The 22,452-nt window shown below is 40.9% G+C and overlaps 1 protein-coding gene across 10 annotated transcripts in view; it reads left to right on the top strand.

Annotated features, from left to right (window-relative positions):
- The window catches only part of ESR1 (estrogen receptor 1), a 287,989-nt gene that overhangs the window by 162,530 nt on the left and 103,007 nt on the right, over nt 1-22,452 (top strand). For all 10 annotated transcript variants that reach the window (XM_034765395.1, XM_034765393.1, XM_034765387.1 and 7 more), the window contains one exon: nt 1,462-1,578. In XM_034765395.1, the coding sequence (XP_034621286.1) occupies nt 1,462-1,578 (117 nt within the window). The remainder of the gene's footprint in view (nt 1-1,461; nt 1,579-22,452) is intronic.

The raw sequence follows: 22,452 nt of genomic DNA, 5'->3' as shown, positions 1-22,452 counted from the left end.
ATTTAATAGTGAAAAATGCAAGGTCATGCATTTAGGGACTCATCAGTTAGAAGTAACAGAGAAGGAGAAGGACCTCAGAGTATTGGTTGATCATAGGATGACTATGAGTTGCCAATGTGATATCACTGAAAAAAGTGAATGCACTCTTGGGATGCTTTAGGCAAGGTATTTCCAGTAGAGATAAGGAGGTGTTAGTACCATTATACAAGGCACTGGTGAGACCTCATCTGGAATACTCTGTGTAGTTCTGGTCTCCCGTTTTTAAGAAGGATGAATTCAAACTGGAACAGGTACAGAGAAGGGCTACTAGGATGATCTGGGGAATGGAAAACCTGTCTTATGAAAGGGGACTCAAAGAGCTCAGCTTGTTTAGCCTAACCAAAAGAAGGCTGAGGGGAGATATGAATCCTCTCTATAAATATATCAGAGGCATAAATATCAGGGAGGGAGAGGAATTATTTAAGCTCAGTACCAATATGGACACAAGAACAAATGGATATAAACTGACCATCAGGAAGTTTAGACTTGAAATTAGATGAAGGTTTCTAACGATCAGAGGAGTGAAGTTCTGGAACAGCCTTCCAAGGGGAGTAATGGGGGCAAAAGACATATCTGGCTTCAAGACTAAGCTTGATAAGTTTATGGAGGGGATGGTATGATGGGATAGCCTAATTTTGGCAATTAACTGATCTTTGACTATTAGCAGTAAATATGCCCAATGGCCTGTGATGGGATGTTAGATGGGGTGGGATCTGAGTTACTACAGAGAATTCTTTCCTGGGTGTCTGGCTGGTGAGTCTTGCCCACATGCTCAGGGCTTAGCTGATCACCATATTTGGGGTCGGGAAGGAATTTTTCTCCACGGTAGATTGGCAGAGGCCCTGGGGTTTTCGCCTTCCTCTGTAGCATGGGGCATGGGTCACTTGCTGGAGGATTCTCTGCACCTTGAAGTCTTTAAACCATGATTTGAGGATTTCAATGGCTCAGACATACGTTAGGGGTTTGTTGCGGGAGTGGGTGGGTGAGATTCTGTGGCCTACGTTGTGCAGGAGGTCAGACTAAACGATTATAATGGTCCCTTCTGACCTTAAAGTCTATGACTCTATGACAGTCCTCTGTTTTGACTATTAGAATTGTGGTGTCCATTCTTTTTATTAAGTAAGTGTTGACATATTTCTAACACTACATCGATATGGGATACTAAAAATGGAACTTACAGGGGAAGTATAGATTCTGTCTTCACTCTAGCGCCACCACCAACACATCCGTAATAAAGCACAAGTATACACCTAACACGGTTGTTTGGGGAAAGTTATCAAATTCCTTATGATTATAGCTGCTGTGAAAAATACTCAAAGAGAAATTTAAGATAAAGTATTACAGGAACCCTGGAAACTACTCTGTTAAGGGATTGTCTATTTTTCATTAATTCTACTTTATATTTTCCCTCTGGCTATACAGGGCACAACGACTACATGTGTCCCGCTACTAACCAGTGCACCATCGACAAGAACAGGAGAAAGAGCTGTCAGGCCTGCCGGCTGCGAAAGTGCTATGAAGTGGGAATGATGAAAGGTGGTACGTACACACCAACAAACACATTTTTTAGCACTGATGGCTGCTTAACTGGACAACCAACATAGTTAAGCAAAGGGCAACTGTTGTTGTTGGCCAAAAACCCCAACCATGACAAAACAAGGGTGATATCCTGGCTGAATCGAAGTCAATGGAAATTTAGCCATTGACTTTAGTGTGGGTAGGATTTCACCCCTAATATTTTATAATTCATTTGTTTTCTCACAAGTGGATTTGTCTGGCCCCAGGCTATCATGAGTGAAATCCAATCCTAAATGTTGTTTCTTTCTGCAATATGCCATTCACTCTGTGAAACAAATTGATGGTCTCAGTTCAGTTCCCAGTGAACAAGTATCCACATCGTAAAACCCAGCATCATTATTGCCATCTTGTGGACTGTTTCTGAGGGTAGTCCAAGACTTGTATGGGAACAGATGGTTAATTACCATGTATCTAGGTCAGGTATGAAGCACATTGGTGGGGTAGTTTGGAGAAACTTGCAGTACTGCTGCTCTTACTGTACTACTTCTGTGGATTAATAAAGGGTTGCCACCTTCAGAGCTGTTATTCCAGCACCATGCAACAGCACACAATGCACCTGAATTAATTTCCTTTTCCTGTATTGAAATATTGAGGACCTGATTCTTATCTCAGATACATTGAGCTAAATCACAAGTAATTACACTGGGACACTGGAGTTATGCTGGTGTGAGAGAAGAATCAGCTTTAGATGTCAACACTGGTTGCTGCACATCCCAAAACTGATTGTACTAGAGATATCTGGTGTTTAATGTTTAGAGGAAAAGTTTTATAAATAGATGACACTGCCATCAAATAACCTTTATTGTGCTGTTCTCAGAGCAAAGGTTCTTTCCAAGAGGCCTTTGGGATGTTTTAGTAGTGAGATTTTTGAGCATTTCCCCAGTAGATGTCTTCTCTCCCTCCTTTAAATTACTGCTCCTTTTAGTTACAAGAAACAGACAGAAGGCAAGGGGAGGGGACAGGCAGAGATAAAAAAAATTAATCGTGACTAATCGCATGATTAATTGCGCTGTTGAACAATAATAGCATACCACTTATTTAAATATTTTTGGATGTTTTCTACATTTTCAAATATATTGATTTAAATTATAAATAAACAACATAGAATACAATGTGTACAGTAGTCACTTTATATTATTTTTATTACAAATATTTGCACTGTAAAAAAGAAATAGTATATTTCAAGTCACCTAATACAAGTACTGTCGTGCAATCTCTTTATCATGAAAGTTGAACTTTAAAATGTAGAATTATGTACAAAAGAACCCTGCATTCAAAAATAAAACAATGTAAAACTTTAGCGCCTACAAGTCCACTCAGTCCTACTTCAGCCAATCCCTCAGACAAACAGGGTTGGTTACAATTTGCAGGAGATAATGCTGCCTGCTTCTTGTTTACAATATCACCTGAAAGTGAGAACACGCGTTCGCATGGCACTGTTGTAGCCAGCATCGCAAGATATTTACATGCCAGATGCACTAAATATCTCCCTTCATGCTTCAACCACCATTCCAGAGGACATGCGTCCATGCTGATGATGGGTTCTGCTTGATAATGATCCAAAGCAGAGTGGACCAATGCATGTTCATTTTCATCATTTGAGTCAAACGCTACCAGCAGAAGGTTGATTTTCTTTTTTGGTGGTTCAAGTTCTGTGGTTTCCACATTGGAGTGTTGCTCTTTAAGGCTTCTGAAAGCATGTTCCACACCTCGTCCCTCTCAGATTTTGGAAGGCACTTCAGATTCTATACCTTGGGTCTAGTGCTGTAGCTATTTTTAGAAATCTCACATTGGTCCCTCCTTTGTGTTTTGTCAAATCTGCAGTGAAAGTGTTCTCTGTTAGTCTTTAAGGTGCCACCAGACTCTTTGTTGTTTTCTTAAAATGAACATGTGCTGGGTCATTATCCGAGACTGCTGTAACAAGAAATAAATGGCAGAATGTGGGTAAAACGTAACAGGAGACATACAATTCTTCCCAAAGGAGTTCATTCATAAATTTAATTAACAGATATTTTTAACGAGTATCATCAGCATGGAAGCATGTCCTCTGGAATGGTGGCTGAAGCATGAAGGGGCATATGAATGTTAACCATATCTGGCACGTAAATACCTTGCAACGTCAGCTTCAAAAGTGCCATGCAAATGCCTGTTCTGACTTTCAGGTGACATTGTAAATAAGTAGCGGGCAACATTATCTCCCGTAAATGTAAACAAATATGTTTGTCTTAGCGATTGGCTGAAGTAGGACTGAGTGGACTTGTAGGCTCTAAAGTTTTACATTGGTTTTGAGTGCAGTTATGTAACCAAAAAAAAAAAAAAATCTACATTTGTAAGTTGCGCGTTCACGATAAAGAGATTGCACTACAGTACGTGTATGAGGTGAATTGAAAAATACTATTTCTTTTGTTTATAATTTTTACAGTGCAAATATTTGTAATAAATATAAAGTGAGCACTATAGGCTTTGTATTCTGTGTTGTAATAGAAATCAATATATTTGAAAAAACATCCAAAAATATTTAATACGTTTAAATTGGTATTCTATTGTTTAACTGTGAAATTAATTTTGAAATGCAGGGAATTATAAAACTGGAGATTAGATGCACCTGATTTAAAATGGAAGGAAGATTTCAAAGTAACATTTATTTTAAAAATGATTACTAACCTCATCTAAACCTATTTGTAATATAAGTCTTAGCAATAGTATCTTGCAGAGACTTCTGGATGGTGATGGTGATGTCTTCTGAATGTTCAGACTCATTGGGAGGGTTTCCAGTGCTCATTCTTTATTTTTTCAGGTGAGAGAGGTTTGGCTCAGGACTCCAATTTTAGGCTATTCAGAATGTTCCAGCTTTTCTCTGTCATTATTTCTATCATCCTGGTGATTCAGAGCAGCCAATTACTCCCTTCATCTGTCTTCTAGCTTCAGACTGAAATAGAACTTCGATAACTGATTCATGGAATACATATGTGTGTATTGTGGCTCTCTCTTAATATTCTGGAGCACTTGGCTGGAGTTCATTTCCATCATGAAAAACGTAGACCTTGCAAAACAAAAGAAACAAAAAATACAGTAAAGAAATGTTAGGGCTATATATTTAAGCAATCAGAAAATATCACAATTAAGGCTGCAGCTGCTACCTTAACTCTGCCCTCTTGTGTATATGCATACATAATCTTCAGCTATATGATAATATACTATTTCTCAAATACAAGATATTTTTATCATTTTGTGCTACACCTTACACTTGATATATTTTCATTCATTTATATTTACATTGCTTACATTGTCAGAATAATCCAGTGCATCTCTATTGAGTTAAGACTTTTTGATATTCTCTTCCCTCTTAGGTATGCATTCCAATAATTTTCTCACCTGTGATATATTCAATAGCAATGTACATATACTTCTATTTTTAAGCAGCAGTATAGCCTTAGCATCGGTTCTGGGGATTAAATTTAGGTCAAAAAGGAATTGCTACTCTTAAATTTAAATTTGTCCCTGACCACCTCCTAATTCAGGGGATCTCAAACTTTTTAATAATGTGGACCATCTCTTAATAGAGAGACTTTTTGTGGCCACCATCCTTCCCATTTGCAGTCCCATGGACCTTTCCATGATGGCATAACACCCCTATGGCAACTGTAGCAACTGATATTGAAAAATATTAGAAAACCAGTTAATGTGTTTTAGCTGTCTTTTAACTCACTTTAATAGCTGAAAATAGGAAGAGCCAATGCCCTGTGACCAGCCAATTCTCTATGAACCGCAAGCAAGCACTGTAAAACCTCCTGTTTTAATGCAATCCTGTAGAAACTTCTTAATATCCCTCATCACCAGGCTCTATATCTCCTCAGAACTTATGACCATTTCCATCAGAAAGTTTCAGTGTCTGACAAGATAACACCTGGATCCAGAGCTGATAGTTCAAACTACACCCAAGCAACTCGATGGAGATGTTGGTGGTCACTTAATTCTCATTCTGTTGCTTGGACAGCATAGATGTAATTGAACGAGTTATGTACCTCCATGATGTTCTGTCCTGAGCCAAACCTAGCATGTTACATGGTTGAAAACTTCTGAAGGACAGCCATCATGTTTTAGGTCTTCCAGGAGTGCTTGAAACCAGCAGAGAAAACTTGAAAATGATTCTTACAAAGAGGTTGGTAGGCATTTGGAGCAGATGACCATACCACTTTAGGGAGCATTGGTGACTGGCACCTATTCTTTCCTAACTGCTGTCTTTAAGGTGGATTTCAGTGAGACCAATGACTGACATCTTTAACTTAGACATTTCTCTGACAAGCAGAGCCTTTGAGCCTTCCTTCTTCAAGGGTAACATGTTCCACATTCTGATATGTAAAACCTGTATTTGTTAGATTAATTTTTATAGGTCTCAAGTCAGGTTGATCTGAGACACAGCACATTTTATGAGTTTCATAACAGTCAGGTGAGAGGTCACTAGCTCATCCAACTCTATGCCTGGGTTCCACACAAAGACATGAGAAACCTGTGATAGGGTTTACCTGCTCCAGTAAGGTTGTAGGTGTCCTCTATAGTGCATTGAGTGCAGGTAGTTAGGTTGTGAACTGGTGAGATGTGGCAGTGTGGTTGAGGCAATCAGTGCAGTACCAGAATCAAAGCTGCTCAGACAAATACCTCTTCCACCATAGTGATGTTGGTGGGAAGAACAAAATGTTTTAAGGAGCCAGTCAAGACTCTGACCTCTCCTTCCAGTGACATCTTCTGCCTTCCATTCAGTGACATAACATGAAGCCTTTGAGGTCCTACTGGACTCCTCACTAATCCATTTGTCCAAGTAACTACAAAAGTGAGAATGCCTTCCTCCAGGTGTCAAACTGTCTGGAGGGGCTCAGGAGCATGAATACCAACCTCCAGGGCAGATTATTAAGAAACAGGGCACAAATCCCAAACTGGGCACAAATCCCGAACTGATTGTGAATTCTATACTTAGATTTCACCCACAAAGTATCAAGTACAAACTCCTCAAGCACTCTCACAGCCTTAACATGGAGTCACAGACTGTACCCATGGATACTTGCCACCCAGGAAAGCCTGTCTTTGTGATAGATGGTCCCTTATACCAAAAATCACAACAATATTGAGGTTACTCCGAGTTCCAAAGGACCAGTCACTTACCCCAGGTCTATTGCATCTTAGATCCTACACCAAAGCCAATGCTTGTAACCAATCCTATAATAAATTAACTAAAGACCTATTAACTAAGAAAAAAATTAGTTATTTGCAAGGTTAAATATACGCAGACAAATGAGTTCTAGTCTAAGGGTACGTCTACACTTACCTCCGGGTCCAGCGGCAGGCAATCGATATTCTGGGGTCGATTTATCGCGTCTGGTTTAGACGTGATAAATTGATCCCGGATCGATCCCGGAAGTGCTCGCTGTCGACGCCGGTACTCCAGCTCGGCGAGAGGAGTATGCGGCATCGACGGGCGAGCCTCCCTGCCGCGTCTGGACCCGCGGTAAGTTCGGACTAAGGTACTTCGAATTCAGCTACGTTATTAACGTAGCTGAATTTGGGTACCTTAGTCTGAAGTGGGGGGTTAGTGGGGACCAGGCCTTAGATTCCAAAAGGTGGTAGAAGCTTCTACAATAAGAAAGCTCTATAAGTCCTTTAGGGCTGACCCAGGTCAAGCAATGGGGATCGTTTGCTAATGCAAATCTTGCTCTCGCCAAGTCCAAGCAGCATAGAGATCCAGTTTATTCTTGTCAGGGATTTTTACTCCCTTCCCCTAGAGTTCACGCTGATGGGATAAGTCAAAATGCAGATCTCCTCTTCAGGCAGGAGAAGTAATCAACAAAGGGAAAGTAATCAACAAAGTATCTGTCCTTTGATGTTTCACAATGGCTCATTTGATTTCAGTTGGCTTCTTGTGGGCAGGACCCAATACCTTCTATAGGAAGCCAGCCTTTATATTAATTTATGTTTCTTTCCTGTTTGGTGAGTTACACAGTTAGAGGTTTATAATGCAAACACTTCTTATAACCATATACCATGGCGTACAGATGTTCAATGAGATTAATACATGCAGCAGCTTGCAAGCATTTCATTAAGTCTTAACACTGAACACTGGTTCATAAACCTAATACCTATTTTAACAAAAAAGGGTAAGACTGACTGGTTTCCAGCTATGTATTTGTCAGTGTTCAGTTGGGGCCTAGAGGTCTTAGCACCCTAGTCTGCCAGCATTACATCAGAATGTGCCAGTAAACTAGCTTCTTCATCTCCGATGAGTTTCTATGAATCATGCATTTGTCACCTGCAGATTGGACTATTGTAACTCACTGTATCTGGGACCAAAGATTGCAGGCCAACTTGTGTGGAGTGCACCTCAATAGGAAAAAACACCCAAGAACACATTGCACTGCCAGTGCTGTTGCACCTCCATTGACTCCCATTTTCTTTCTCATGTTAGTGCAAGACTTTGGTCCAAATGGATTCAGTCCTGTTACAACAGAAACCACTGAAGCACTGGCACTCTTGTGGCAAATTCAGCTAACAGTGCCCAGGAGCTCAGCTCATGAGATCTGGAGATAAGGTATTTTTGGTCAAGGAGACTGCCTGTAGAATGACCAATTGTAGAAGATGAGACTGAGTCAGTCTGTTTTCAGGACACACTCCATGCAGTGCCGTATTATTGCCTAGGCCGACAAATTTGCAGGGGCGGAAGCTCCCCTCCGCGCCCCGCCCCCCCTGCTCCAGCTCACCTCCGCTTCCTCTGGAAGCGCGCAGCCGTGTCCTGTTTCTCTCCCCTCCCAGCGCTTGCGCCGCGAAACAGCTGTTTCGCGGGGCAGGGAGGGAGGGGAGAAGAGGGGAAACGCCACGCGCTGGGGGAAGAGGCGGGGCCGGGATTTGGGGAAGGGATCCAATAGGGGAAGGGAGGGGGCGGAGTTGGGGCGGGCGTTGGGGGTGGGGGTTGGAATGGGGTCGGGAAATGGGCTGAGTCAGGGCGGGGCCAGGACGGCAATTATTTCCCGGCCTAGGGGCGGCAAAATTATTAATCTGCCACTGGCTACATGAGACACCTTTTTGGCAGAAGGTTTCTCCCAATAATGGGTCCTGATCCATGAGTAATGCTTCTTGGTGCTACAGTAATACAAATACTAATAGTAACAATAAGAGAGCTACTGAACCCAAGAAAAGTAAATGGCAGAGTCCACTATAGATGATGCTATGCAAATCTTAATTATTGTATTCAGTGCAAAAATCTTGAAGTAATGAGTGCCCTGAGACGTGCTAAATAAATAAATTAGTAAAGGCTTTTCTGCTTGCGTATGTAAGGCCATATAGTCATCTGATGTAAATCAGCATAGCTTCACTCACTTCAGTAGAGCTTTTCAAAGTCTTTTCAAAGTCATTCGGCAGAGAAGGTGAAATTCATTTTTAGTTATGGTACGTAGCCATACATTTAGGATACCTTTTCTCCTTCCATCCACAGCAGAATCCCCATGGATGTCAATGAGAAGATGCACAAAGATCAAGGGTGTAATCTAGCCTGTATGTAGTAACTAAACTTTTAATTACTATGAAGTATTTATTGTCACAATCACTATCACTCAGTGGGAAAATATGCCTCCTTCTTTGTCTTTGTTTTTCTTCTGTTCTCCTGTAGCTCAGTCTCTCCCACAGTTCTGATACGTATAGGCTGTTCCCCTTCTGTCTGCAGTTTGAGGAGGCCATTCAAAGCTGTAGCACAACCTGTGCTAGCCACTCCCCCTTCTTCAGCCTGCTGCCAGATCTTTCTGTTGCCTCTGTGGCAACAGTCAAGTGATGGTTCACTTTGCTCCAGATTTTTTTGACAGCATATTATTTTATCCAATTTTTCAGACAGTAGCAAACAGCTTTTCTTCTCCCTCTCCTGGTTTGAATACTGAACCGTGGCATGGTCTCATCCACCCAGAGCCAGTACTGCAACACCTCACTGACAGACTCCTCTCCTTTGCCCCCGGAAGGCGTGGTAAAGCTGTCATGCAAACACAAGCTTAAATCCAAGCAGTGTTCTATTTGTGAGGCAGCTCACAGGAGGTCAAATTGTGCCCTGCCTGTTCTCAGCCAGCTGACCCCTGCACTGCTAAGGCAAGGGGCTGTCGGGCAGGCATGTTGGGTCCCCACCTGCCCAAAGAAGTCACGATTCCCACACACAAGAGTCTGATCTGGAGGTGTTGAGCAGAATGGGGGAGAGACTTCATGGATGAGGAGAACTTCAGCCAGCCTGGGGTAAGTGCCAAGGCAGAACAGGCCAGGGGAGGGGGTGAGGGAGAAACCCTTAACAGGTATGTGTCGTCCCCCCCCAGCCCCGAAATGGGTCCCAAGTTCCCTTCTTCCCAGTTTAAGTCAGGGAACTTATGGCAATAAAACTGCATCCTGCAGACAGGAAGTGCAACCCTGAGAGGGAGGACTCAAGATGCTGCATAAAACAAACAGCAGAAAACCATGTGTTAGCCACAGCTGGGCAGCAGTGCCTGCAAAGTGGGCCAAAAGGCTAAAAAATCCAAAAAGAGCAAAACGGAAAATAAAGACTATCTACTGAGGAAGGGAAGCTCTCCGATTCAGGCACTGAGGAGGACATGGAAAAATGCAAAAAGGATTTTTTCCCTCCTTAAATATTCAAAAGCGTATGCAAAAAGGTTGCATTCAATATCCTGATCCACCCTGAACAGGAGGTAAAGGCAAGACTAAACGCAAATACAGTACCTGCTGTACAAAGTCTCACCTGAGACAGCAATCTTGCTGCACACATCTTTTCAGGTTATGATCAGAGAGGAATGGGAAAAAACCTGATAAGGGTAAACACATAACTAGACATGCATTTAGATATGAGTTGCGAGAGCTGAAATATGCCATTAGAGGTATACCAATGGTTGATTCTTTAGGGGCATCTCTAGCTAAATATATGATGATTCCATTCAACTATTAGAAAGGTGGAAACCACCCTCAAAGGGACTTTGAGGCCTTGACAGCCACTTTTAAAGCAGCCTTGGCAGCTATATGCTTTGCAATAACTGGTTGGATGACCTTAAGGCCCTGAAGGATAGACTGTCCTGACTAATGATCTACACTTAAGAAAATTTCTGTAACATCAGCCTTTGTGGTAGAGGCCTAAAAATGTATGCAGTGAGATTTTAAGCCATATCTGGCTTCACCCCAGAAGTCTGATGCTCACTCCAAATTCTGTGCTCATCTAAATTCCCAGGCTCTCCCCGTTTTTATGGAAAAACTAAACCAAGTAGTGGCAGAGAGTACTGCCAAACAGAAACAGTCCCTCTCCTCCACTCTCAGTGCTACAAGGAGGAACTACCAGGCCATCAACAGACAAAAACACTCCTTTTGTCCATCCTCACAAAGGTACCAGAGGAAATAAACAGGTATATAAAGGGAAAACCCTGGAAAAGGGTATCAAGTGGAAAATCCAGGGGTGGATCCACAGCTTATAAGAGCCCACTATGATGATAAACAAATATGCCTCTGCCCAGACCTGAACCTATGAGGCAGAATTTCCCATTTATTAGTAGAATGGTCTTGATTTACCACAGACAAGTAGATGAGAGAGAGAATGAGTTGCAGATACTCCCTTGAACGAAAGGCCATACCCCATCTCTTCATTCATTTCCCACATCTCGAGTGACCCCATAAAATGAAATCTTGCATCTCTTGGACATAGGCTAATAGAAAGGGTTCCCTCAGAAGAAAGATTCTTAGGACTGTATTCCATTTTCTTCATTGTCCAGCAGTGTATGGGTGGGTCAGAGCCATCCTAGATCTCAAGCTGCTGAACAAACTGATACAGAAAATGAAACTCCAGATAGAGATCCTTGCTTTCATGGTGGCATCCCTATACCAAGAGGAGTTTCTTGCTTCAGTGGATCTAGTGCAGGGATTCTCAAACTCCCACCTCCACTACCACCAATTTTGACAACAAAAATTACTATATGACCCAGGAAGGGAGACTGAAGCATGTGCCCACCTAAGCCCTGCTGCTCCAGGTGTAGGGCCAAAGCTGAAGCCCAACGGCTTCAGCCCCGGGTGTGGGGCGTGTAACCTTAGCCCCACTGCCCTCAGCTGAAGCAGAAGTCTGAGTCCCAGGGAGTGCGGCTAGGGCTTGGTCTTGGGCCAGTCTAACACCAGCCCTGGTGACCTCATTAAAACACGGTTGTCACCCACTTTGGGGTCCCAACCCACAGTGTGAAAACCGCTGATCTAGTGGATACATTTCTCCACATTCCCATATGACCATGCCACCACAGACTGCTGATATTTGCATATGGCCTGGCCTGCTGCCAGTACCAAATGTTTCTGTTTCAGCAGCCCCCAGGCTCTTTACCAAGAAGCTGGTGGTAATAGCGAAATTCAGGTCTTGCAGCACTCACCTGTATCCCTTCCTTGATGACATCTTGATCAGATTTCTGGCCCAAGCGGCAGATGCTGGATCTGCTTCAAATACATGGATTTACAATAAACACCAAGAAGTAATTCACCTGGGAGTGGAGATAGATGCTTCTGTGGTGGCAAAGGTCTACCCATCACTGGACAGATTCCACAAGATACGGAACCTGATATCCATGTTGGTAAAATGTGCAAGGCTGACCCTAGCTCAGTATTTACAGCTACTGGACCTCTTTGTTTCATGTACAGGATTCGCTCTAGGGCAAAGCCCCATATCAGGTGCCTCCATGCCTCTCTCATGAAACTGTGGAACAATTCACCAGAACACAAGATCAGGTACTGATTCTGAACAAGGTGCTGAACTCTAATGAGGTGGACAGTCCTACAAATGTCTGCAAGGATCTTCCCATGTACCTTTTAGATCTATGCACACACAACTGATGCCAATCTGACAGGATGGGAAGTGCATCTGGGGCATAGAAGAATTGAATGTACTTGGATTCCCAGGGAAAGGAACCAGAGAATAAACCTACTGGAGATCAGAATTGTCAAGCTTGCCCTATGGAAATTCCAGAACTACCTGGAGGGTGACTGTGTTCTGATTTAGCTGACAATGCGATCACTGTGGTATATATCAACAACCAAGGGGGATCAAGGAGTGCAACTCTACCCGAAGAAGTGGTGGAGATAATGGAATGGAAACTTCCTTCTATTAGTGCAGTACACATAAAAGGAGAGCTGAACCAAAAAGCAAACTGGCTCAGCAGATTCACAGTCAGCAATTCAGAATGGTGCCTGAATCAGGAAGTCTTCACCCCGATTTCACAGTACCTCACCAAGGAAGCAGATCCCAAATTACTGGGGACAGATGCCTTTTCACGTAGATGGCCACAAGGCCTGATACAGTTGTTCCCACCCTTTCTATTTCTAGGAAAGGAGATCCAGAAGATAAGGTGAGAAGAAGCAAAGGTGATAGTGATAGCTCTGCACTGACTAAGGAGACCATGGTTCGCTGATCTGATAGAGTTGAAAATGGTACCGGTGTTGCATCTATCAGTGAGACCAGACATCCATTACCAAGGCCTATTCCTCCTTCCAGATCCAGACTGCCTTCAAATGACAACCTGACTATTGAGAGGGAAGCATTAGTTCTAGCATAGCTCTCTTCCAAAGTGATTGGAATGCTCCTTTCCTCTAGATGAGCTTCAGCACAAAAGGCCTACTTCTCTACCTGACAAGGTTTAGTTTGTGGTGTCGAACACAACAAAAATCCCAAGGATCCTGGTTTCCCAGTTACCATGGGCTTTCTTTAGGAAGATGTAAACTAGGGACTTCAGTCCAGCTCTATAGGGTACAAGATGTCAGCATAAGTAGTGTTATATTCGCAGGATCCTCTGATTCCTTGGCAGATATCCAGATTTGTCAGAGCAGTTAGTCTGGTTAAACCTGTGGTCAGAATATTCTTTCCTAAGTGGGATCTGCCACTGGCATTGAAAGGTCTAACCACACAACCTTCTGAGCTACTGACATTAATATCTCCATTCTACCTATCCATCAAAACCTGTTTTCTGGTTGCCATCGTGTCTACTAGGAGTGGGTTTTTTGTTTTTTTTTAAACTGGCAGATTTATCTGTACTGAAACTCTACTTTATATCCATGGTGACAAAGTGGTGTTAAGAACCCCAAAATTATTCTTGACTAGAATGAATTTCTTTCCATGCCTCACAGGAGATTGTTCTTCCTTCATCCTGTCCAAAACCACGGTACCTGACAGAAAAGCTGTGGCACACCTTAGATGTTTGAAGATTGCTGAAGATCTTTGTCAAGCACATTGAATCAACAAAAAGATGTGGGCTCTTTGTCTCCTTTCATCTGAATTGCATGGGCTCAGGGTATCCAAGCTATCACTAGCTAAAATGGATCAAGCTATGTATGCATCTACAATGAAAGGTGTCATGTGCTTCTGTTCCAGATGGCATCAAGGCACACTCCACAAGAGCTATCGTGACTTTGTGGGCAGAAAGAGCTTGCTTCCATTGCAGAGATCTGAGAACAACAATGTCATCAATTAATACCTTTATCTGACACTGTAAGGTTGACTTTCTGTTCTGTGCAGAAGTACCTTTTGGCAGGAAGACACTGCAACTGGAGGTCCAGTAATAATAATGACATTTGGGGCAATTAACTTGGGCGTACGTCTTCCCTATCTCACTCTGCTTTTCTTATAACTCCTTATTTCTGTTCACAGCTTGCAACTTTCCATACATATTAGAATTGTGGGAGATGCTGAGCTGCAGAATGGTAAATTTCTTACCTGATGATTTCCTTTCTGCTAGTAGTGTCTTTCACAATGCTACCTTCTGTGGTTGGCTTCCTAACCAAGGGACCATATTTAATTTTTATATGTTTGGTTGGCCATAGCCTACTATACATAGTTTACTGGTTGGTAATTAAGTTATTGTTACTAATCATATTCTATAATTTTTTTACACAACTTTGGAATAAATCTTCTGGCATCAGGCTACAGAAGGAGGCATAGCTATCATGGGCTGTGCTATAGTTCTGAACTGCCTGGAAACTACAGACAGAAGGGGAATAACCCATACATTTCAGAATTGTGGGAGATGTTACTAGCAGAAAGGAAAGTATCAGGTAAGAATCTTACCTTTCTTTCCTTTCCTGCAGCAGTTTCCAGTTCTGACACTCTGAGCTTGTCTTCCACTCCATCCCCATTCCATCTGTTAAAATGATCAGCTTTGCAATACTTAGTGTTGATATTAAAGTATTGTAATAATTTTAGTTAACATTCCAGTTGGAGTTTTGCAGTCATCCTATGGAGTTCTGGAGTTCTTCAGATAACTGGATTCTTTTCTCTGTAGAGCAATAGAATTCCTTAGTTTCCCATGGGTTTCTGATACTCCTTGCTTTATCACTAGTGAGTAAAGCAGATCATCCCAATTTATATAATGTATATATAAAAACTTATATATACATTAATTTACATCCAGTTCTGGAATAGGGAAACCTCCAGTTCCTAAGACTGGATGCAAAAAGCCACTCTTCTCTGGTATCCTCTCAGTTACCGTTGGACCAAGTACCCACTTATATCCTATCTTTTTTTTTCTTGTGAGGAACTTCCAAACCCTTTGATTTTCATCTTTTGTGGAGGGGAGCTGCACTTTGTTTTTTCATAGTGTAGGTTCATAAGATGTTAAAAGACCAAACAAAAAATCCAGGGAGTTATTAAAAGCATTTTTAGAAACAGGGGTAAGCAAATGTTTAATGCAACAACTGGAAAAGTTCCAAACGTTCTAGTTTGTCATGCAATTATCTTCTAGTGCAGCAATTTATTAAAAATAGAAATTGGTGAATAAGAAAAAAGCAACTTAGCTATGAAACTGTTTGTGTTGTGTCTGAAGTGACTCTCTATAATATTTACTAGACACGCTGTTCTGTTCTCATGCAAATTGGTACAGGTGGTGGAAACTAATACAAATATGAGTAATTGCTTATTTTAAAGCAATAATTGATTAAAAGGATGCAGACAAAGTATTCTTAAAATAGTTTTTTCTTAGTGTTGTTTATAATAGCCACTTGGAAGGAAGCTGGAGCTGAAATCTGACTCTTTATTGAAATTTCTATTCACCCACTGTGCCCACATGCAGAGTGGATGATTATTGTAGTATCATCCCAAAGTTTAATCTGTTCCCCAAACAAAGCAAAGGGTAGATCGTATTGAACCTTGATTCTTAGGTGCACATGTGCTTGTTTATTATTTGAAAATACCACTTGGTCGTATGCAATGACTGCTAGGCTGTTACTAGGGATGTAAGAATGTTCGTTGTGCAGTTTTTCATGGTTTACACATGTACAATTTTTTAAGATTGTATGAACTAAGGATATTTGGATATTTATTTACCTTTACTTATCTATTTATGTCTGACATTTCTTGGCAATAGGTATGTTAATGAGGCAACCTTAATTTATAGGTAACATTATAGGTATTTATCTGCTAATTTCCTTTAAAAACAGGGGTCAGGGCAAATTTTTGAATCTCTGTGGGATCACCAACTCCCTCCCCAACTTCTCCATAAAATGAGAACTTTATGGGACTGTAGGTTCTCTGTTTATCTGTAGCTTGCACTGTCCTATGGAGTTTTGGAATTCTAGAGATAACTGGCTTCTTTACCCTGTAGAGCTTTAGAATTCCTTAGTTTCCCTGCATTTGACTCTCCTTGCTTTGTCTTTATTGAGTAAAGCAGATCATCCCAAATTCATGCTAACAAAAACTCATATCATCCAGGGCCAGATTTAGTGGCAGACAACCCATTGCTGGGCTTGGGAGGGCACCAGGCTCAGGATGCTGTTTTTTTTGTTAGCATCAAAAGGGAAAATAGAGTGTTTGAAGTAAAATGTATCAGGTATTCTGTATGTGGATTAATTTTTCATTAACCTCCTAGAATGTTCTGGACCTTTGTAGAATCTTGTGGAATCTTCCAGACTTTCTGAGAACTACATTTTCCTTGAACCCCCTACAATGTTGTCATCCATGTCCTCATGGGCACATAAGGGGCAGGACGTCACCATCAGTCAGTGAGATATAAGAACGCAGTGAAGTGAGAGCCCAGCTGCAATATTGTGAACTTTGTTTTATTGTGTAATTGTAAGCGACCTTTTGATTTAAAGGACTAGGGTTAAGATTCTAAGGCTGGCACCTATCGTAACACTATTTAATACTGGTCCACTCAATGTTGGTACAATTTCTTGATGTTACTACATTTCAGTTATTCTTAAAATTAAAAAGTTTCTGTAAGCTTAGAGGCAATGATTTTTTTTATTTGCTTACATGTGGCATGAATAAATACAGATTTACAGATCCTAGCATGCAAATTGATCATCTTATATGACGGGAATAAATCATGCATGCAAATTGTGCATCAAAGTTGTGAAATGGGCTACAAATGCAATACAAAATAAGGCATCCAAAAGTTTAACAAATGGAGGGGTGGCACCAAACATGCTCTTTGCCTGGGGCACAATTTGCTCTAGGGCCAGCCCTGATACCATCCTACACCATCATGTATTCGTTCTCTCTCCCACTGTATGCATATGAAAGATTATAACTATAGAATACATTTCTTAATTCTTCAACCATGTGGCTGAGAGAAGAACTATGAAAAAGTGTTTATTGTGAACTTTTTTACTGCTTCAGTTGCATTCTGCCTACTAATCAATCTCCCTAAGATTTATCCTAGTTTTTCAAACCAATCAATATTTAAACAGCCATCACTAAGGAAAACACTGCATCAACTTTTATTTTTTTCTTTCACCTCACCCCAGAATTAAAATTGCTTGGATGAGCTAAAAACAGGAATTACCAGGCTGTGTCAGAAATGTTATATTAACTTCCGGACCAGTGTTTCATAAAGCACAAAGTTGTGAGTTATTAGTTTTTTGTTTTGTTTTTTAGCATTGCATTGGAGAACTGGGATTACATGATTTCCAGTTGTATACAGACTTCAGTTCTTCTACTGCCAGTCATGCAGTGCTTAATTTATGCCAGGGCTGAGCCCGGGTACCTCTCTAGGCATGGCAACTCATAGCCCTGGTATCTCTGGGCTTGCCACGACAGTTATGAAAGTAAAAAAATTGCTTGAGTCCCGGCACCTCTTTCATTGCAAATTAAGAACTGCAGTCATATTCGACTGTATAATCAAAACACCCTGATTTATAGGGACGCTAATGTCAGTTTTGGAAGTTTCTAAAATGTATTAGTTACAATTTTCTGTCTGCCACTGAAGCTGGTAAAATTGCACTTGTAGCCATAAGGGAACCTGACTTTTCTGTGGTATGTGGTTTAACTAAATACATCATAGTATATGGTAGTATAAAGTATTGGACACTTGTTTGTGACGTCACCATTGCGATAGCTTGGAAATGGTTTTCATTTGATGTAAAGTAGACATAGAGCTGGATGTCATCTGGCTGTTGATGTCACTTAAATGTGTGTTTATCTTGCAATTTCCCCGGAGTGACCTGATATTATAAATAAGATGTCAAGTAGATGGGGGAGGAGGTTGAATCTCATGTGACTCCATGGATAAGGGCATTGCAGGCAGTGGAGCAGTTTCCTTTTATGATTATCTGCGTTTGGTCTGAGAGAGAAGACCTGAGCTAATTCTTGACATTTCTGTTCTCCCCTGAAGCCTCTTCAAGGTGGGATAGGCTATTTTGATGATTGGTATCAAATGCAACAGGGAGAGCCAGATGAATGAGCGTGGATGGTAAGCCCCTTGTCCACAGACAAGAGGAAGTCATCTCTCAGTGCATCTGGTGTTGTTTCAGTTTCATGCCCTTGCATGAAACCTGTGAGGATCCACAAATGTGATTCAGGGTCTTCTGGCTCCTGAGCAGCTGCTGGATGTCCTGCCCAGGGAGGCCCTGACTAGCACTGCCTATCGCATTTCCTGATTTGTCCCAGGTATGCTATTTAAGGCCTAGGGAACACACCTGGAGGCTGTTTGCACAAGTAGGCAGATCCACAGCTTGCTACTACAATAGATGCTGTTGCCTGTCCCTGATACCTTGGCTTGTTTCTGGTTCCTGGCCCCAGCACTGCTCCTGATACTGTGAAAGGCTAGGTACCTTGCCTCTTTACATCTCACCCTGACGTCAGCTGACCTACTTGGCTCCGACCCAGTGTGGCTCATCAACTTTGACTCTGACCTGATCCTACAGAGTGACACTAGCACGGATGGCTGCTTCTGGCCTTTATCCTTTGGACTGAACTCAGATCTGGTTATTGAGCCCCCCTCCAACCCAGGCCCAGCCTTGACTTGCACCTCATAGCTGGAATCCTGACAAAATCTGCTTGAGAGGCATCTGGGAAATGGCAGCTATAGGGGAAATGGGAGACTATTCTTTGCTAAATTCTCGGTCAGATTGCTCAGAAATTAAAGGTTGGAATGAATGTCAGTTTGCAGGGCTATTGGCATTCAGCAATGATTTCTCTTGCTAATAAAACCTTTGTATACAACCTTGTATGCAAAATATAGTATTCATTAGTTATAATAGATGAGCTTGTGCTTGCATCCACCTCACAATGGTCATGTCTTCACATTCAATTTGTGATGTAATAAAGTATTTATCTAAACTCTACCTTTCCCAGGGCTCACCCTGATGTTGCTTTTGCTCCTAACAGTGTTCTAATTCTCCAGTACAGATAATGCACAATGGCTGAAAAGAGCTTCTTTGAAAGAACAAAATGATCAAGGATTAAATCAGCTGATCACCCAGGCTGGTGATGTAGCCACAATACTACTCTTTCTTTCGGTAGATGGATTCCGTTTTTGAGAAGATTTTATGAAGCAACTATAGAATTGAATAATCATAATCAAGTTACATAGCTATACGTGAAACAGTAATTAGCAATGAGTGGCTCTCCTAATATATAACTTCCCTGAAATGATTTGGAAAACTGGAGTGTTAGCAGCCTATGTATCTGGAATGTAGTTTTCTACCTGTAATGCTATTTGAAATGGGCACTTTCGCTTCCCCCAATTTCCAGAAGTACCAATCCCAGAAGGGCCACTTTTGGGTATGATATTGTTGTATTAGAAATCTGGACTGTCTTCTTATGCTGCTCTTACAACTGTAGTCTTATGGGAGAAGTAATGCTATTTGGGCTATAATGACAAATGACAATATTGAGGTTGGCCTATCCAATGGCACCCTTATAGACTTATTCTACATAATTTAACTAGAATGAACCAGCTCTATAAGAACTTTAGTATAATTTCCACAGAACCTTTTAAACACCTATGGAATTTAATATAAAATGATTTCCTTTATGCAAGTCTCTTACAATCATTACATAAATTCTGTAGCAAGGATATCATTATCTAAGTGCTCTAGTATGGTCCAAAAAGCATATCGAAGAGCTGTGACTTTCTATTAAATTCATTAGTTTGTTTTTTCCCCCCGTAAGGGTGCATGCGTGCACACTGAATTTTCCAGCAACCTTCACTCGCTTGATAGAGAATGGCCAAACCAAACTAAGTTTAAACAGTTAGAAGCTCCACAAGACTTTTTAAAAAGTGTCTAGCATATAGTGTTACTAGACTTAGTTTCCAGTGGACTCAATCTAATTTGACATCTTTGTTTCATTCCATTTGAGCTATCTACCTAAAGATGTCCTTGTGTTTGGCTCATGTGCAGAATTGTTAGTCTCTAAGGTGCCACAAGTACTCCTGTTCTTCTTTTTGCATAATCAGAAGGGTTCCTGAAATATTTATTGGTAACTCTGGAGTTTTGTTTCTCTTTGAAACAAATTCTATCTACTCTTGTCTGTGGATAGTCAAGTCCATTATACTGTTGCGTGGCTGTGAAAATCAGAGCGTCTGAATATGAATCAAAGATCACTATGGGAACTTTTTTTTCCTAAGAAGGAAAATCTTTTTATATATATATATATATGTGTGTGTGTGTGTGTGTAAACTGGGCTGAGGTACTGAGGAGGGTGCTGGGAGCAAAATAAATTGTGGGAGAAAATTTGGATAATCAGTTTAATTTACAGCTAATAAAACTGTGGGGGGAGAGACTTAACTTTTTTACTTTCACAGTTCAAACCCTCTGTTTTCTTACTGCCAAAGACCATTTTTGCAGAGATTGAAGTTTGAACTCTGCTAAGCCAACAGAGGGGTTGCAAAGCCAAACCAGAATTAACTCTGGGTCAGGGGGTGGGGAAGGAGCATTGAAAGCATTCCAGGAATTGTGTAGCCAAATATATTGACTTACTGATAGTTTTTGTTAAAATTCACATACCCTTATAGGAACATAATAAAACTTTAGTAGCTCTATTTTCCTCGGTGACTCCTCCAGGCCACCTTACATACAGTACTTATTTGGTGGGTAAGGGAAGCCCTTTACAAAGGATTATCAAAGTCTTCAAATTTGTTCAATTAAATGTTGCATCTGCCGTCTTCAGCAATTAGTTTTAAACTGTAATTGCCTATACGTTAAGCTGCTTTCTGGACCCATTTGTATGTACTGTATGCGTACATTTTTCTGTGTCTTTATACTGCAGTAGTTCATCCCCTGCACAGAATGTTGGTAAGTTATTGCCAGAAATGTACTCTATTTCATAGCCAACCAAAATATATCCTACACCAAGCCTAGAGATGTTCTATTTCTCAACAAACAGGACTTGAAAGTATGATATATTTCTTGAGCTTCTACATAACCACTTAATCCACCAAATGAGACACAGACATATGATCCAAATGCCAAAGTATATCCGTCTGTGCTTTTCTGGCCCACAGAGCCTGGATTTAGCTACCATCTCTTTTTAAACAACCTGCTGTGCAGTGCAATATTCAGTAATGAAACAGGGAGGACTGCAGCAAAACAACACCTGTGTTGAGGATACAGATATACACATAGGAGCAAATTATCTTGATAAGTGAGCAAACCATTCTTCCCCTGCAAGGTTATGCATTTCATAAATGGTTGGTTAAAAGTAAGCAATGGGCAGCAGAAAGATGAGAATAAATCTGTAACTCAGCATCTCCATCTGCCATCACACGAATGAATCACATTCTCTTTTCTGAATGTTTAAGTATTAGAAAATGGCAGATTTCCCATTACATGTTACCCTAGACCTTTTGAATATAGTAACTAGCAACTGAGGTCACCCAGCCTTACTTAAGGTGAAACTATCAGGTGAAAAATTACATCTGAAAAACACCCCTTCCCTCCCCACTTCAGGCCATTTTCCTTACCTACATTACAAATAACACCTTAGATTATTACAAATGAAATAATGGTAAAAAATAAAAAAAATCGTAGTTGGAGTCAAGAGGCTGGATTTTAGTCCTGGCTCAGTCATTGGCTCACTGTGTAACCTTGGAAATCATCTAATCTCCTTGCCTCAATTTCTCCATCCAAAAACTGGGGATAATATTATCCCATCTACCTACCTCACAGGTATGTTGTGAGAATTGATTAATAAATGTTTGTAAAGTGCAGTCTAGGTGGTAGGGAATATTATAATTATTTCCCTCCAGTCTTCTGTTTCACTGTACTTGGACAATGCAAACAGGTTTGTTAGTCTGATTTTTGTGTAAAATCAGTTAGTCTCATGATCTATTTCCAAGGGACTAGTCCAGTGTTGTAGTGCTTGGGATACAAACACTTCAAGGGAATGTTTAAATCAAAAACATAGTTTTTTGTCTGTAAAAACCTAAATTTGGGGGTTTAATCATCCTTTGTTATTTACTTTCTATTTTATTTGTATTTATTAGAGCTTGATGAATAATGAGAAAACTTAATTGAATAAGTTATTTGTGGTAGTAAAATCAATTGAATACATTACTCAGCTAACGCTGTTACTTACACAGTGCCAAACATAAA

The sequence above is a fragment of the Trachemys scripta genome, chromosome 3 (genome assembly GCF_013100865.1).
Source record: "Trachemys scripta elegans isolate TJP31775 chromosome 3, CAS_Tse_1.0, whole genome shotgun sequence".
Classification (NCBI taxonomy): domain Eukaryota; kingdom Metazoa; phylum Chordata; order Testudines; family Emydidae; genus Trachemys; species Trachemys scripta.
Note: the sequence above shows the minus strand (reverse complement) of the source record. Positions and strands in the feature narration are given on the sequence as shown.